The sequence below is a fragment of the Sinocyclocheilus rhinocerous genome, unplaced genomic scaffold (genome assembly GCF_001515625.1).
Source record: "Sinocyclocheilus rhinocerous isolate Xijiao unplaced genomic scaffold, SAMN03320098_v1.1 scaffold585, whole genome shotgun sequence".
NCBI lineage: Eukaryota > Metazoa > Chordata > Actinopteri > Cypriniformes > Cyprinidae > Sinocyclocheilus > Sinocyclocheilus rhinocerous.
Genome location: NW_015630024.1, coordinates 1496210 through 1513712, shown reverse-complemented (window position 1 = coordinate 1513712; position 17503 = coordinate 1496210). Strand labels below are relative to the sequence as shown.

At 36.4% G+C, this 17503-nt stretch overlaps 1 protein-coding gene across 1 annotated transcript in view; it reads left to right on the top strand.

The window, feature by feature from the left end:
* Positions 1-2460: 2460 nt before the first annotated feature.
* The window catches only part of LOC107739731 (NMDA receptor synaptonuclear signaling and neuronal migration factor-like), a 35121-nt gene continuing 20078 nt past the window's right edge, over positions 2461-17503 (top strand). The window contains exons 1-3 of the mRNA XM_016551933.1: positions 2461-2716; positions 2782-2791; positions 3854-4022. Coding sequence (XP_016407419.1) covers positions 2646-2716; positions 2782-2791; positions 3854-4022 — 250 coding nt within the window. The 5' untranslated portion in view covers positions 2461-2645. The remainder of the gene's footprint in view (positions 2717-2781; positions 2792-3853; positions 4023-17503) is intronic.

Below are 17503 nucleotides of genomic sequence, written 5' to 3'. Positions count from 1 at the left end.
TTGTTTGTCTAGCTGTCCTACAGCAGAGGAACAGTTCATCTGTCTGTCTGCTTCAGAGAGGCAACCGCAGATAGTTAACAGGCTGTTATGGAGCGAGGGCACACAGCTATAATCCACACGTGTGCGTGTATGTGCCTGTGTGAGTGTGCATGATGATACAGTTACATGCATTGTCTGAAAACCTGAGAAGTTACACACACATATGCAAATGTGGAAAAGTGAGGTGAAGATTTTTATTTAACGAATTGGATAGATCAGTGAGCTATTTCTGCTTGAATTGATCTAACCTATGGTAGGCAGGTTGATTCAGTCATAGCGAATAAGATTTTTGACAATACCAATTAACATTCGCCATTACCACTTGAAGCATTCTTTTAAGTTATATTAAACTTTTTACGCCATAAATAGATTTAAAAAATGGATGGATACATAGAGGATGGATGGATGGAGAATGTGGGTGGATGGATAGATGATAAATGGATGTATAGCCTTTATAGATGGATGGCTGGATGGATAGATAGATAGAGTATGTATGTATGGAAAGTTGATAAATTATAAATGGATGTATAGACAGAGGAAAGATGGATGGATGGATGGGTAGATAGATGGGTGAATGGATGGATGGATAGATGATAAATGGGTGGATGAACAGATAGAATATGGATGGATGGATAGAAGATAGATGATAAATGAACTAATAGGGTATAGATAGCTGGACAGATGTGTAGATGGATAGATATACAGAGAGTATGGGAAGATGTATGGATGATAAAAGGATGGATGGGTGGATAGATGACAAATGGTTGGATGAATGGATAGACAGAATTTGGATAGATGATGGATAGATAGAAGATATATGATAAATGTATTGATGGAGTATAGATAGATAGACGGACAGATGGACATGGGGATGGATGGATGGGCAGACGGACAGACGATAGACAGGGGATGGATGGATGGATGCATGCATTGTGACAGATAGATAGATAGATAGATAGATGAACGAATGGACAGATGGATGGATAGAGTACAGAGAGATGGATGAGTGGATAGATAAATATCTATATATAACTATAACTATACCAGGCCCTTAAAACATTATGATTCTGGATCAGATTCGATCAGATTCTTGAGCCAAGTGGATTTTGAATGCAGCTTCCAAAAGACAAAAAATAGCCAAATAATATTTTCTATATTTGATGCAATCACACCAGCGTGATTAAATCGTTCAGCGCGTCATATTATCAGCTGCTAAATTCAAATCTGCATTCGCTGGCTGGCGCTGAGCCAGAGGCAGACGCGTTTGTACAGCGCTCAGAGACAGATGGACATGGGGATGGATGGATGGGCAGACGGACAGACGATAGACAGGGGATGGATGGATGGATGCATGCATTGTGACAGATAGACAGATAGATAGATAGATAGATAGATAGATAGATGAACGAATGGACAGATGGATGGATAGAGTACAGAGAGATGGATGAATGGATAGATAAATATCTATATATAACTATAACTATACCAGGCCCTTAAAACATTATGATTCTGGATCAGATTTTTGAGCCAAGTGGATTTTGAATGCAGCTTCCAAAAGACAAAAAATAGCCAAATAATATTTTCTATATTTGATGCAATCACACCAGCGTGATTAAATCGTTCAGCGCGTCATATTATCAGCTGCTAAATTCAAATCTGCATTCGCTGGCTGGCGCTGAGCCAGAGGCAGACGCGTTTGTACAGCGCTGCCGTGAGAATCGAGATATTTCATGATATAGTTAATGCGTTTGGGAATGTTTCGAATAAAAATGAAAAAATAAATAAATAAAACTTAAGAACATAAGTTCTATTGTGGCTGCTGTGTTTCACATGACCCCCCCACACACACACACTCGTGCCTCCTCAAAAAAAATGAGTGCATGACGGCCCTGAGTGCGGTATTTATGCTATTTATATTATTTATGTTCGCTGGCTGGCGCTGAGCCAGAGGCAGACGCGTTTGTACAGCGCTGCCTTATAACCAATCGCACACGATTCTGTTGAGCTTATGAATGCAATGGCCAATCAGAGGTGTTCCGATGAGTCATCGCTAAAATGCGGTGTTTGGTTCACTCGCTCGCTGACTGAAAACCTCTCTGGCGAATTCTCTCATTAGAAACAACAAAGTGCAGATGTGTGTATAAATAAGTACGATATTCATTTCACAATGTAAACAGCTTCAGTGATTTTAATGAGAGTTTTTGAGAGCGCTTGAACTCTAGGCTGTCAGTGAAAATGTTCTTTGATAATGTAAATGTTCTTTGCTCTCTTTCTGTACAATGAAAGTGTTATGATTAGTAGCCTAACTTACAATGTTTTTATTCACATTAACTTTCAATGTTGAATTCACATTAAATATAAAGTCATTAAAACTTTTGCGTGTTTTTTCTTTAACTAGTTGACACAAGCAAGAGGAGACGGCAGCATCCTCTGTCCCGCATCACCTCCAGAAATTTTGCGTTATGCTATAAACAGACCTTCATGTGAACGCAAAAGGATCCGCATCCCAAAACCAACCCGTTCCATTTTTTTTTTTCACGCGTTTTCTCCAATGCTTTGACATCTGGAATGTGCTGTTTTCTTGCAAGCGTCGTTTCCATGCCAGCATGGGAACTGCAGTGTCCAAAAGGAAGAATCTGAGAAATGATGCGATTTCTTCGGTGGCAGCCAAAGTTAGGTGAGTGTCTGCTTTTATCTGAACTCGTTTTAGGGTTTTGCACCGCAGGAAGCCCGTCAGTTCAGCTCTGCATTCGTACGTGTGGCTTCAGAGCTCTGAAGTTATAAAACGCCGCGTGGGGATCTGATCTCAACTCTCATTCATGCGAGAAAGGAAAGGTCAGCCGTGATATTTGTCTAAGCTAACCGGTCATTTAGAAGACCGACGTCCCGAAAACGAATGCATTTTTTTTAGCGTTACTGTTCCATTTATCTGCGAATATTCAGTACATTGATATTCACATTAAAATGACAATTCACCCCAAAATGACATTTCTGTCATCGTTCCCTTTCCCTCATTTTGTTCCAGACCTGTATGACTGTATATATTTTGCGGAAAACAACAGATCTATATGCAAATGACTGGTGACTGAAGATGTCAAGCCTCATAAAAATATATATTTTTAAAGTATCTTAAAAGTCTTTGAGAGCCATGCGATACAGAATGTGAGGAACGTAACGAAAGTGAATCCCTGTTTAATGAAAACATTTTTAGAGTAGGCTACAGAACCGAATTCAGAATGTCATGCGTGTTGAATCTTCCAGTGAATCATTTGTATTACAGATAGGGCTCTCATATCAGTGACTCAATAATCAGCTCAATGGAAGTGAACGCTATAGCGAATAACCTAAATGTTAATCTGTTCCTCACACAATACTATTGTCATTGTACTATTATGGTGCTTCTGCATGTTTTACATGTTCAATCACCTAAAGCATTTTTCAGAATTTCAGTTTTTATGTTCAGCAAGGGAAAGTTAAACATTTCTTTTCAGTGAATTATCCCTGTAAGGGGTCCCACAACTTACTTAATATATTCAATTATTAATTCATTTGGTTAATTACTCTTCTAAGACTAGGTCTCACAGTAAACTGTTTATTTCCTAAGCAAAAATATGAGAATGCTGTTGTAAAATCCATTTAAAACTTCCATCTTATTCTTAAAGCCATCTTGACCACCTTAGGCCGCTTTCCTGGTCTAAGATAGTCTTGTCAGTGCTAATGATCAACTTAGACCATGTTAGACCAGCTTGAGACCCTGCAACCTAAGATGGATTTTCCAGCAAGGCAGCCTAACAAGTCATCTTCTCGTCTGTAGATCAAGGCATTGGCACCGTCCTTCACCGCTGATACGCTTGCAACAGGCAAATATGCACGAGACTCAATCTGTCAATCATCTGTGACTGACTCGTGCTGCCCTTGGTGTTCCTGTGTCATGGTGAATTATATCGTCATTGGAAAACAGACTGGCAGTCTTGTAACCAAGAGTATGATTCAGCCACCACAGGAGTTAAATTAACACGTTACTCTAAGACAACACAGTGGCTTGATTTCATTATTATTTATGAAAAGCTCATATTGATTGACCGCTATAGTCTTGACTACAGACCTGTTATTACATAACTCGTGTCTGTTTAGCTCTCATGTGTATCACGTCTGTCATAATTCATAAGATGGCAAGAAGTTCACCTTCTCACGCTAACATCTGGGCCTGGTGCCTCAGGGATGCTGTGAGTCATTGCATCCTTAATGTTCACATGCAGAATGGATTGTGATTGTTGCATTCGAGCAGAAAAACTTTGCAGCTGTCATTCCTTGTAGATAGAGGGCATTGAAATGACCTTGTCTAAATCCAGCTGTAGACGTAAAGCATTCAGTCATGGATTGAAGTGATGAATGGGATGGCATTCCTTTACCTCGGTGCATTTATATGTGTGTGTCATAAGCCTGAACGAGTGGCTGTTCAGTATGCAGGGCAGGTAGATCTGTGCAAACGGCTTTGCATGCTGAGTAGAAATGACCGATGTAACAGAGAACGGTAGACAGAATCCTAAACCGACACAACACGTTAATGGCATGATAAGACACTCTCATACATAGTTTTGAGTTATGCAATATTAATGTTAATGCATGAGTAATCAACATACTGTATGCTGAACATATTAATCTTTTTTTGATTAATTATGACCAATTAATTGGTGAAAGTCTTCGTAGATGAACTTGTAGGGCAGTGGTTCTCAATCAGGGGGCTGGGACCCACTAGGGGGCGTCAGCACACTTAAAATTATTTAAAATGAGACAAAACTAGGTTTAGAATCAGCTAAAATCACATTTTAGCTGAAATCATATTTGTTATTATTTGTTCCCTTAATTTGTTCCCCTTTTTTCTAAAACCATGGTTCTCATGATCTGGAGTTTTAAAAGTTTGATTTCTAGACTGGGAAAGGTCATGGAAATTAATATAATCAAATGTAATGAAATTTTTTTTTTAATTAATATTTTTTAGATTTATATACAGTGGTGTGAAAAAGTGTTGGCTCCCTTCCTGATTTCTCCAATTTCCATTTTTACCTCCTTTCTCCCCGCCAATACATTCATCCTCTATGTCCAGCTCACTTCCTGATCCTACGTCACTTCCTTCCATCTCTGCTCCAGTCACATCCTAGTGTCGCCAACCGCCCTCGTCGTCTACTTCACTTTGTCAGGCAGTTCCTATTTAAGAGATTTCTTGATTGCGAACAGGTGTGGCAGTAATCAGGCCTGGGTGTGGCTAGAGAAATTGAACTCAGGTGTGATAAACCAGTTTTAACAGGGGGGCAAACACTTCTTCACACAGGGCCATGTATTTTTGGATTTTGTTTTCCCTTAATAATAAAAACCTTCATTTAAAAACTGCATGGTGTGTTCACTTGTGTTATCTTTTACTAATATTTAAATTTGTTTGATGATCTGAAACATTAAAGTGTGACAAACATGCAAAAAAATAAGAACTCAGGAAGGGGGCCAACACTTTTTCACACCACTGTATGTCTTAACTATAAATAATGAATTATTTATAATTATTTTATTATATAATTTTAATATATTTACTCCCAAGTTTCTGTAAATAAATTGTTTGAAAATGAGCAGCTATGTCAGAAATATTGCAAATATTCTGTTGGCCTTCAAATCTTGGAGTCAATGCTCTAGGGTCTGTCTCTATCAACATAAACAAAAGGGCCTCTAAACTGCCTTGAATTCAAATTAAAGCAATCTGCATTGGAGTAATCAGACAGTATTCAGACTTCAGATGTGGACGCTGTTAAAATGGGCTGCCCTGCAGGAAGAAACTGCTCATTTGCAAAGGAATTAGTCATTGCCCTGTGGCAGTTGTTACTGCTATTATAGCCTGTAAATTATAGTGTTTTGAGCAAAGAAAGAGGTGTTGTGCTGTAGAATAATTGTCAGCCAAAGCCGAATTCAAATCATTGTCACATTGCAATTCGTTGACTGTCAAAGAAATGGCTATTTATGTCAAAAGCTAGTCTTTCTCAACACAGTTTGGAATAACGTGCACGCTTTGTGCTCACATTGTCCGGGGGACTTTTGCACCTTGTGAAGGCGGTCTCTGGTAATCTCCTCTCCTTCAGACACTGGGTCATGACCACTGAGCTGTTCAAAAGCTAAATCTGAAGGTGGTCCATGTTCTGTGAATACACACAGGATCAATAGTATACTCCGGCCCACTCCGACACACTACAGAAAAGGAAGTACTCCTGCTCTCAACCTGCACTACTTTTAAAATCTTTTCAGCTTGGCCACATCATGCATTTGTAGTGGTTTTCTCTGAATAATCCTTCCAAGTGTGAAACGAAACATGCTCTTTTGATAAGATCTGAGCTGGTAACTAGAAGATTGCAGTTTTGAACCCCTCAATGTGAATTATGTAATAATTTACTCGCCATATGTCAGTAATATTTTAGCTTCATTGAGATGCTATTGTAGTTTGTTAATAATTTCAGTTTCGATTTTTATTTTAATTCTAGTTCAAATGTTAATAATTTTACTGTGTGTTTTTGGCATTTTTTTTCAGCTTGGCCACATCATGCATTTGTAGTGGTTTTCTCTGAATAATCCTTCCAAGTGTGAAACGAAACATGCTCTTTTGATAAGATCTGAGCTGGTAACTAGAAGATTGCAGTTTTGAACCCCTCAATGTGAATTATGTAATAATTTACTCGCCATATGTCAGTAATATTTTAGCTTCATTGAGATGCTATTGTAGTTTGTTAATAATTTCAGTTTCGATTTTTATTTTAATTCTAGTTCAAATGTTAATAATTTTACTGTGTGTTTTTGGCATTTTTATTCGTTTTTGTTGTTTATAAATCCTTTTTTCCCCCCTTGTTTTTTATTTATAAATAACTAGGTCGCTGTGTTGCAATAAATATTCTTTTCTTCTCGGAATAACTTTGTATGACTTATGTAATGGGTTCTTCCTGGTCTTTCTTTCTTCTTTTTTTTTTTGTGTTTCTGAGTCATTTTTAGACTGAATGTTTTCAGGGCCACTGGGTCAGCATGGAGAGCCTGGTCTGTACAGTGTTTGTATGATAATCATGAGCGATCTGCAGATTTCCACTTGATGCTCATCCACTCTGATTTATGAGCCGAGAGTCTGAGTCACCGGCTGTGCTATCACGCCGTCTCGTTTCGATAGATACATGCATATTTCTGTTTCGTGAATCCTTTGGGTTTTAGTTAAGGTGTGAATTCTTGAGGTTTAAATGTACTGTAACATTCAGAAATCCATTTGTTATTCCTTTGCTGTACTGTTTATAGTGTGTATCCTTAATATCAGGATGGAAAATAGGCATAGCAGAATTAGATGAAGATGTTATTAAGGGATAAGCAGTCAGACGTGTCTTAAAATCACTGCCAAACTGAATGTGGTGTACTGGCTGAGCGTTTATGAGGTTGGGAGTGTTTTTTCATTCTGTTTGGATGATTGCAGTGTGGTGTGAAAACTTCTCAAAACAGCCATACTGTAAGATATTTCACACACACAAAAAAAAACATCTAAGAAGCAAAAAGCAATACTGCATACTTTTTTTTTTTTGCTCAGATATTAAGGCTTTTATTATATATTTAGAATACATTTTGAATTACTTTTATTACTCTATTGGAATATTGTTTTTTTAAACCATAAATGTACTAAACTAGTGAGGTTTATGATGAAAACAGGAACAGATTATTTGCCAATGGGTAGGAAAAAATAAATTAAATTTAAGATATTACCTAAAAACAAGTCTGATGTAATTTTGCCCCTTTTTTAAATATATTTTGTTTTGATGATTTTGGAATGTTTTTAAAGAAAAACAGACTCCAATAAGATTAGGAAAATGACTTTTCTTATGTTATAACAGACAGACCCTGGGCCAAAGTTGAAAGCTTTTGCTGGCTGATGAAAGCACCAGGACATCTTAAAGAAACATGATAAGAAATGTTGCATTTAACCTCTTTGACAGCCTTTAGGCTGCTGTCAGTCGAAGCGTTGTAAGACCAGTGCAGTGTAATCTCTAACTCTAGCACTTAAAACAGACACTGAAATCCATTGACCTATATGGAACCTTTTAAAGAAGCATCCCAGATATTCTCTCACGCCTGCAGTATCTGAAGAGACTGCCTTTCTTTAAGCCTAGTCTAAGCTATGGAGTGGGAAGTGAGGCTCTTTTCAGTGTGTTTTTATTCACTGCAGGCTGATGAGATCTGACTCATTGATCTTTGGGCCTTGGATAAGTCCGCCCAACGCTGGCATTTCAGATGTGCTCATAGTTTCCCAGAAAGGATCTAGAGCCACAACCCTGTCGTCACCCTCCTTTCAGCATATTAAAAATAGCTTGTATTTTCATATTAAATATCAAAGCAGGGAATTTATAAAGATTTTCATATATAGCTTTGTTTTGTCTTTTTGAGTCATTGGGTCGACATTTAAAGGTCCCATATTAATTGTGGCTGGAACAATAATGTAGCTGTAAAAATAGTTGCCTGCTGAAATTGAAACGTATATACATCATCATGACTAGATAGACACTCTTTATGCAGGCTGTGTGAATTTTACTGTGGACTGACTGTTTTGAAACTTATATGGTAGTTACATAGCACCTAGACCTCAGTTATCATGAAAAAAGCCAGGAAATTTCAGTTTTGACAATATGGGACCTTTAAATCAGCCATTTATGAACACTGCTGAAACACCAGCCAAGACCAGCTAAATTGGATCAGCTGGTGGCCATCTCAAATGAACAAATTGCGAACTACAAGGTACATTGTAGATATGCTGATTTTGGCTAGTACCCTTCATAGCTGCTCTGGTCAAGCTAGTCTGCTTGCAATAATAACAAGCCTAACAAATGTTTGATTATGAGATCCTTAATCAATAATCATATCCACTTGGCCAATTAACAGCAGTGTTTATCTTCTCACTTTGTCAGTTTTAAATTCTTTTGACTTTACAATTACTGTATAAATGAATGATAAACTATTTTTTAAAGATAATTGAGTACATATTGTCTAAAACAAGTTTCTCTTTATTTAAAATAATTTTGTAAAATACTGTTTAAAAGTTTGGGGTCAGTAAGATTTTTGTCTAATGTTTTGAAAGAAGTGTCTTAAGCTCACCAAGGCTGCATTTATCTGATCAAAAATGCAACAAAACAATATGAAATGTTATTACAATTTAAATTAATTGTTTTGTATTTTAATATATTTTAAAATGTAACTTATTCCTGTGATGGCAAAGCTGCATTTTCAGCGATCATTACTGTCACATATGATCATTCAGAAATCATTCTAATAATAATAATAATAATAGTTAATATGCTGATTTGCAGCTCAAGAAACATTTTATTATTATCAATGTTGAAAACATTTTTAAACAATCTAATCGCCTTTACTGTCACTTTTGATCAATTTAATGCATCATCGCTGAGTAAAAGTATAAATTATTATTATTTTAAGATACCATATTGATTGACCTGTATAGTATAACTCATGTACTATATTTCAAGTATAGTAAAAATGATTTGATAGTTTTCTGTAAGGACCAGACTGAAATGTAACTATTCTCTAATAACCTTCTCCTATTCTGCACTTCTTTTCACACGGTCCTTGTATGGGAAAAATCTTCAAAATTTCTTATCTTGTGTTCCACAGAACAAAATAACTGCATCCAGATTTGGAACGACATGAGGGTGAGTAAATAATGCAAGAATTTATCCCTTTTTCAGTAGGTTAGACTTAACTAATCCTATTTTATCCAAATGCTAAAAGAACAAATCCTAGATAATACTTCCCACTATGCTAAATCGCCTGCCTTACAGTTTTAACATCATTAATTATACATCTTTGTGAAGAGACTCCACATCTTATATATTTGTATTAGAAGTCAGTCAGAACATGCTGCGTCTCCCCCCTTCACTTCCTGCTCTATTATTATCTGGTAGCAGAGATTAGACCGTGTCCTGTAATTAGTCGGACCGTTTGAGATAATGCAGATCTCAGGATGACTCTGACACACTGCGATTACGCCTTTGACATTGTTGTCTCTGCTGTTATGCAAGAGAGAGAGAGAGAGAAAAGGGTCGAGTGAGAGTTGAAGAGAGGGTGCGCTCAGGGCGAAGGAGGGTTCCAGGTGTCATTAAGCCCGGCTCTCAAACCGTGGAAGAGGGAGGAGGGTGACATTTTAATCTGTGGTCTGTGCCGAAGCGCAGGTCCCATATGCTGCACAAACATGCACTACAAGAACATGCCATTAGCCGTGCTGCTGTTTAGCTCAGAATATATCAGAGGAAAATATGTCAGAAGGATCAGAAATGCTTGACTGTTCAGTTGTCCCCGGGCTAATATTAAATTCATGTTATCCACTCACCTTATAATTGTTCTCAAGGACCTGCCTGAATTAAATGCATAAGGATCTTTGGGAAAAAATGCCAGTGAAGTTTCTGCTTGGTGAAGTGTCTAGACAAATAAGTTGACCTAAATCATTTCTTAAAGGAATAGTTCACCCAAAAATTAAAATTAGCTGAAAATAATGAACAAATTGCGAACTACAAGGTACATTGTAGATATGCTGATTTTGGCTAGTACCCTTCATAGCTGCTCTGGTCAAGCTAGTCTGCTTGCAATAATAACAAGCCTAACAAATGTTTGATTATGAGATCCTTAATCAATAATCATATCCACTTGGCCAATTAACAGCAGTGTTTATCTTCTCACTTTGTCAGTTTTAAATTCTTTTGACTTTACAATTACTGTATAAATGAATGATAAACTATTTTTTAAAGATAATTGAGTACATATTGTCTAAAACAAGTTTCTCTTTATTTAAAATAATTTTGTAAAATACTGTTTAAAAGTTTGGGGTCAGTAAGATTTTTGTCTAATGTTTTGAAAGAAGTGTCTTAAGCTCACCAAGGCTGCATTTATCTGATCAAAAATGCAACAAAACAATATGAAATGTTATTACAATTTAAATTAATTGTTTTGTATTTTAATATATTTTAAAATGTAACTTATTCCTGTGATGGCAAAGCTGCATTTTCAGCGATCATTACTGTCACATATGATCATTCAGAAATCATTCTAATAATAATAATAATAATAGTTAATATGCTGATTTGCAGCTCAAGAAACATTTTATTATTATCAATGTTGAAAACATTTTTAAACAATCTAATCGCCTTTACTGTCACTTTTGATCAATTTAATGCATCATCGCTGAGTAAAAGTATAAATTATTATTATTTTAAGATACCATATTGATTGACCTGTATAGTATAACTCATGTACTATATTTCAAGTATAGTAAAAATGATTTGATAGTTTTCTGTAAGGACCAGACTGAAATGTAACTATTCTCTAATAACCTTCTCCTATTCTGCACTTCTTTTCACACGGTCCTTGTATGGGAAAAATCTTCAAAATTTCTTATCTTGTGTTCCACAGAACAAAATAACTGCATCCAGATTTGGAACGACATGAGGGTGAGTAAATAATGCAAGAATTTATCCCTTTTTCAGTAGGTTAGACTTAACTAATCCTATTTTATCCAAATGCTAAAAGAACAAATCCTAGATAATACTTCCCACTATGCTAAATCGCCTGCCTTACAGTTTTAACATCATTAATTATACATCTTTGTGAAGAGACTCCACATCTTATATATTTGTATTAGAAGTCAGTCAGAACATGCTGCGTCTCCCCCCTTCACTTCCTGCTCTATTATTATCTGGTAGCAGAGATTAGACCGTGTCCTGTAATTAGTCGGACCGTTTGAGATAATGCAGATCTCAGGATGACTCTGACACACTGCGATTACGCCTTTGACATTGTTGTCTCTGCTGTTATGCAAGAGAGAGAGAGAGAGAAAAGGGTCGAGTGAGAGTTGAAGAGAGGGTGCGCTCAGGGCGAAGGAGGGTTCCAGGTGTCATTAAGCCCGGCTCTCAAACCGTGGAAGAGGGAGGAGGGTGACATTTTAATCTGTGGTCTGTGCCGAAGCGCAGGTCCCATATGCTGCACAAACATGCACTACAAGAACATGCCATTAGCCGTGCTGCTGTTTAGCTCAGAATATATCAGAGGAAAATATGTCAGAAGGATCAGAAATGCTTGACTGTTCAGTTGTCCCCGGGCTAATATTAAATTCATGTTATCCACTCACCTTATAATTGTTCTCAAGGACCTGCCTGAATTAAATGCATAAGGATCTTTGGGAAAAAATGCCAGTGAAGTTTCTGCTTGGTGAAGTGTCTAGACAAATAAGTTGACCTAAATCATTTCTTAAAGGAATAGTTCACCCAAAAATTAAAATTAGCTGAAAATGTACTCACCCTCAGGCCATCCAAGATGTAGAAGAGTTTGTTTATTCATCGGAAAAGAAGCATTTAGCATTATATCACTTGCTCACCAACGGATACACTGCAGTGAATGGGTGCCGTCATAATGAGAGTCTAAACAGCTGATAAAAACATCACAATAATCCACACGACTCCAGTCCATCAATTAACATCTTGTGAAGTGAAAAGCTGCATGTTTGTTAGATACAAATCCATCATCCAAGGCACTTTAACCTTAAACTGTCACTTCTGGCCAAAATACCAGTCCATAATCTGTAATGACACTTCCTCCAGTGAAAAAGTCCATCCTCTATTGTCCTCCCACATCAAAACCCTCCAGCATATTTGTTTAGAATGATTTGGACTGTTACGCAGTGCTTGATCGGTGCGTATTTCTCTCCTGATTCAGATAAGACGTCTTTTTCACCGGGGAAAGCAATATTATGGATAGAGCGCTCATATTTTAGCCGGAAGTCACGGTTTGAAGGTAAAAACATCTTGATGGATTAGTTTCTCACAAACATGCAGCTTTTTACTTTAGAAGATGTTAATTGATGGACTGGAGATGTATGGATTACTTGGGAATTATAGTGATGTTTTTATCAGCTGTTTGGTCTCTCATTCTGATGGCACCCATTCACTGCAGAAGATCCAATTACAAAAAAAAAGAAAAAAAAAACTCCAAATCTGTTCTGATGAAAAAAACAAATTCATCTACATCTTGGATGGCCTGAGGGTGATTACATTTTTAGCACATTTTTATTTGTGGGTGAACTATCCCTTTAATTATGATACCTGTCTATCTGTTAGTATTCATCTCAATGGAAGTTGCTCGGTTGGAGTGAGTGATTTGAAATCTGCCATATTTGCTCTTTTTCTCAGTTCTAAACAATTGATGTCAAATGCTGTAAATGCCATGTGATTAATTAAAATCACATTTTGTATTAACACAACAGCAGTTGTGTACTGCATTATGACAGTCCTGTGTTTGAGAGTGGCTTGGAGTGTGAATTTTCTAGTGTGTGTATGTTTCATGCATGAGTGCCTGCTGTGTGTGTGAATGTGTGTGAGTGCACTGTCATGGATTCAGTCCCCTCCTACTGTGCCCATGCTTTTATGTGCTGCTTCTGTTGAGTAACACTGCTGAAAGCAAAGAGATAGAAAGAGCTCTAAAACATTTGCGGTGAGAAATCTGCTCTAGATGATCCTGTTGTCCCAAACCCCTGTGGTCTGCTTTCTTTTGTGGCATACAGTGAAAGTATTTGGGGTTCGGAGTTGTTTTGGACCCCACTGATTTTCATTTTATGGACATAATAGGTTTGAAATTACAGTACATTGAGCAAGTTACTTGTTTATTCATTCATTCATTCATTTACTGTGTTTGGTTCTAATATATTTTAAAATGTAGTTTATTGCTATGATGGCAAAGCTGAATTTTCAGCAGCCATTACTACAGTCTTCAGTTTCACATGATTCTTTAGAAATCAGTCTAATATGCAGTTCAAGTAACATTTCTTATTAATGAATAAAAGTATTAATTCCTTTCAAAAGAAAAGAGAAAGAAACTTTAAAAAAAAACTTTTGAACAGGAGTGTAGTAGTGATATTTTGCACTATTTTCATGACTATTAAGCACACCCTCCCCCAAAAATACTGTAGTACAAAAAAACATAAGACAAAATTATGCTTTATGAGAATCTATAAGGAATTGCCATTGAGAATAATGATAATTACAGAAACACACACACACAAAACAACATGCAGATGCATTACGGAAATGTAGAATTTGTGTGTGTGTGTGTTAGTTTTATTGTAAATGGCTTTTAATTGGTTGAGCCACTGAAAATGGCTCTGCTGCTGTATTGAATTCAACCAGTTTCTCGCACTGTATTTAATACACTTTCATGTTTAATGTTCCTCTCAGCTCTCATTTTTTTCATCTACCTTGTTTCTCCGACCTTTTGGAATCGCATGATGCATTCCTACACTCCAGCGTCAAAACGCACACATTTACATCGTTTTTCTTCCTATTGCTCACCTTCATCTTTTTCATCCTTTTATTATCTCAGCTTAGCTCCTCTTTTTTTCTCTTTTTTCTTCCTCGCTTTACCCATTACCCATTTTCTTACCCTCCCTCTCTTTCGGCCCCCTTCCTTCCTTCTTATCTTCCTGCATTTCTTCTGATATTTTATTAATATGATAATTCCCTCCGCTTGGGACGTCTAGCTGATGTTAATCAAAGGAGCTAAGAGAAAAGGAAGCAATGTAGAATTTTAGCACACAAGAGCGGATAGAATTTATTTAAAATGTTTATTTTAAATTGAACTTTTATTTGTATTTTTCTTTAATTTTTTTAATGTATTTTAATTGAAAAAAAAAGAGCTTTAATTTTAAAGCTCAGTGGAAAATCCAAGATTCAAATTTCATTCAGTACTGCATACTATCATTAATACTGAAATGCTGAAACGGTGCAGGTGTGTAATTCAAAATGTATAATTTGTGCAAAAAAAGTATTATTTTATCCTGTATTTTTTCTGATATTTTATTAATATGATTATTCTCTTGGGGCATCTAGTTGATTGTAAAAATGTAGTGCTCAAGAACAGATGGATGCTTACCTTAACTTTGATTTAAAATGTATCTTTATTTATTCATTTTTAATTGTAATGTTAATGTTGTTGTCGTTTAATTTTACAGCTCAGTAAAAGAATCCAACATTCAGATTTAATTTATTACTGCATAGTATCGATGATACTATATATTATACAAATTCAATATGTATTCTTTTTCCCAGTATATGTAAAATGTATATTTTATGCTTATTTAAGCATCACACGGTTAGCTTAGCAACATGATAACATCAAATCAGTCTAAATTGTGTGCGTCATTTATGTAGAGGCTTCCAAATCTGTCACTTACATGATAGTTAGGATGCTCCCTAAGTAGTAAGCTTCCTATGTAGGCAGCATGCTTACTGCATTCCCCTGTTCTTCAGGTCAAGTATGTGGCTCTTCAGACTGAATTGGCACTCCAATTAACCCTGTTGCATTAGAGGAAGCTTGCTACGAAGCGGGCGAGAATGACCTGGTTCAACACGAGCTGTTATGGCAAAACTGAATAATTTAAAGTGCTGTCACAAGTGTCATGTTGTTGAACGTTACGTCAGGGCGACTGCGAGCCACCAGGGATTCCTGTGGAACGATCCCAGGGTGTGTGACAGCTTCTGTGGAGGAGGTTGCAATATTGAGATCGGAGTGGGTTTTCCGTGCGTGGGGAATGGATGTGATTATGTGTGGGCCATATATTGTGCAGAACAGGTTCATTAGATACATTAAAAGGTATGAAAGCATGTGTTGTTGCATGCAAATATTTGTCTGTGTGGTGAAAACGGGTTCAGGCAGAGCGTATTAAGGACTCATCCATCATGTCTCCTACAAAATTGAATCAGCTTCCCGAAAAGCAATGACTCACCCGGTGATTTACAGTGCCAAAGCCACCGTATGCGGAACAGAATAAGCTGTTGTTCGTTTATTATCGAGGGGTCAATATGCACTTACACTCTTAAAAATAAAGGTGCTTCTCGATGCCATAGAAGAACCATTTTTGGTTTCACAAAGAACCATTCAGTCAAAGGTTCTTTAAAGAACCATCTCTTTCTTACCTTTTTCTTTTTCTTACCTCGCCACAAAGAACCTTTTGTTGAAACAGATAGGTTCTTCAGATCTTAAAGGTTCTTTATGGAACCATTTAGACAAAAAGGTTCTTCTATGGCATCGAGAAGCACCTTTATTTTTAAGAGTGTATGAAATGGGAACCACCAAAGTGTCTTTGGTTATCTGGCTTAATTATTTATTCAAATCTTAATCGTCTGTTCTGATTGGCTGAATCATTTCCCATAATTCTCAGTCGGTGTTATCGATTGTTACTGATGATACCCCCTCTGGCCCGAACTAATTAGTGTTTCTCTTTCTGTCTCTTTGATTCCTGCTGTTTACAATGGGCCAGTGGTGACAAATATTTCCTGTGGGAAGCGTTGTGACGTTCGTTTTCTCACTCTCTCCGCCTTTGACGCTCTCTTTATAGCCGACTGTGAATTAAGTGTCAAATTAGTGCTTACTTTGGTATGAATGAGGTTTTGAGCATCTCTTGAAGTTATCGAGCAGCTGATCATTTGCATCACTGTTATTCATGAGCCTTTAATTCAAACCAATCAAAGCTGTTATCTTGTTCTGATGAAGATCATTTTCTGTAGGCTATATTTGAGAGAAACTCATGCAGATAATAAAGGTACCTTTTTTATATCCAGGTAGTTGACATGCTATACTCATTTGTAACCATATTTATTTATTTATTTAATTTATAGTACTGTAGTTGACACGACCTGCAGCATGACGTGATATTTTCTTTTAAAACATTTTTTTAAATATTATTTGTAAATTCTTGTTTAATTATAGTTGTTGACATGACCTGCAGCATGCCATGCTATACTAATTTTAAACAATGTTTTTTATATTTTTTATAATTATTTTATTATAGTATTTGATGTAACCTGCAGTGTGACCTTATGCTAATTTTTAACATTTTTCTTTTTTTAATTATTTTATTTATTTATTATTTTATTATAGTTGACATGACCTGCAGTGACATGTGCTAATTTTAAACTATTTTTCTTTTTTAATTATTTAAAAATAATTAATTATTTTTATGCAGTTCTGGATTACACTGTGTGATGCTTCTATGGTTTTGTAGCCTGATGACTAAGCTGATTTCAGAAGAAAATGTGTGGAAATCTGTAGAATGGATATCACATGGTGAAATGTGCTAAACGGAGCTGAGAGTACTTTTCTATTACGTTTTTTTATTTATTATTAAAATATTTATTGCAAATGTATATTTTAGCTATGCATTGTCATTAAACAATCAGCCAGTAATGATTTTAACTGATGTTTCCGAAACCTTAAAGGGATAATTCACAGAAAAAATTTAATTATGCCAGAATTCACTCACTCTCATGTGATACACCTCATACATATTTCAGTGCACTTGGAAGTCAATGGACACCAAAACTGTTTGGTTACCAACATTCTTCAAAATATC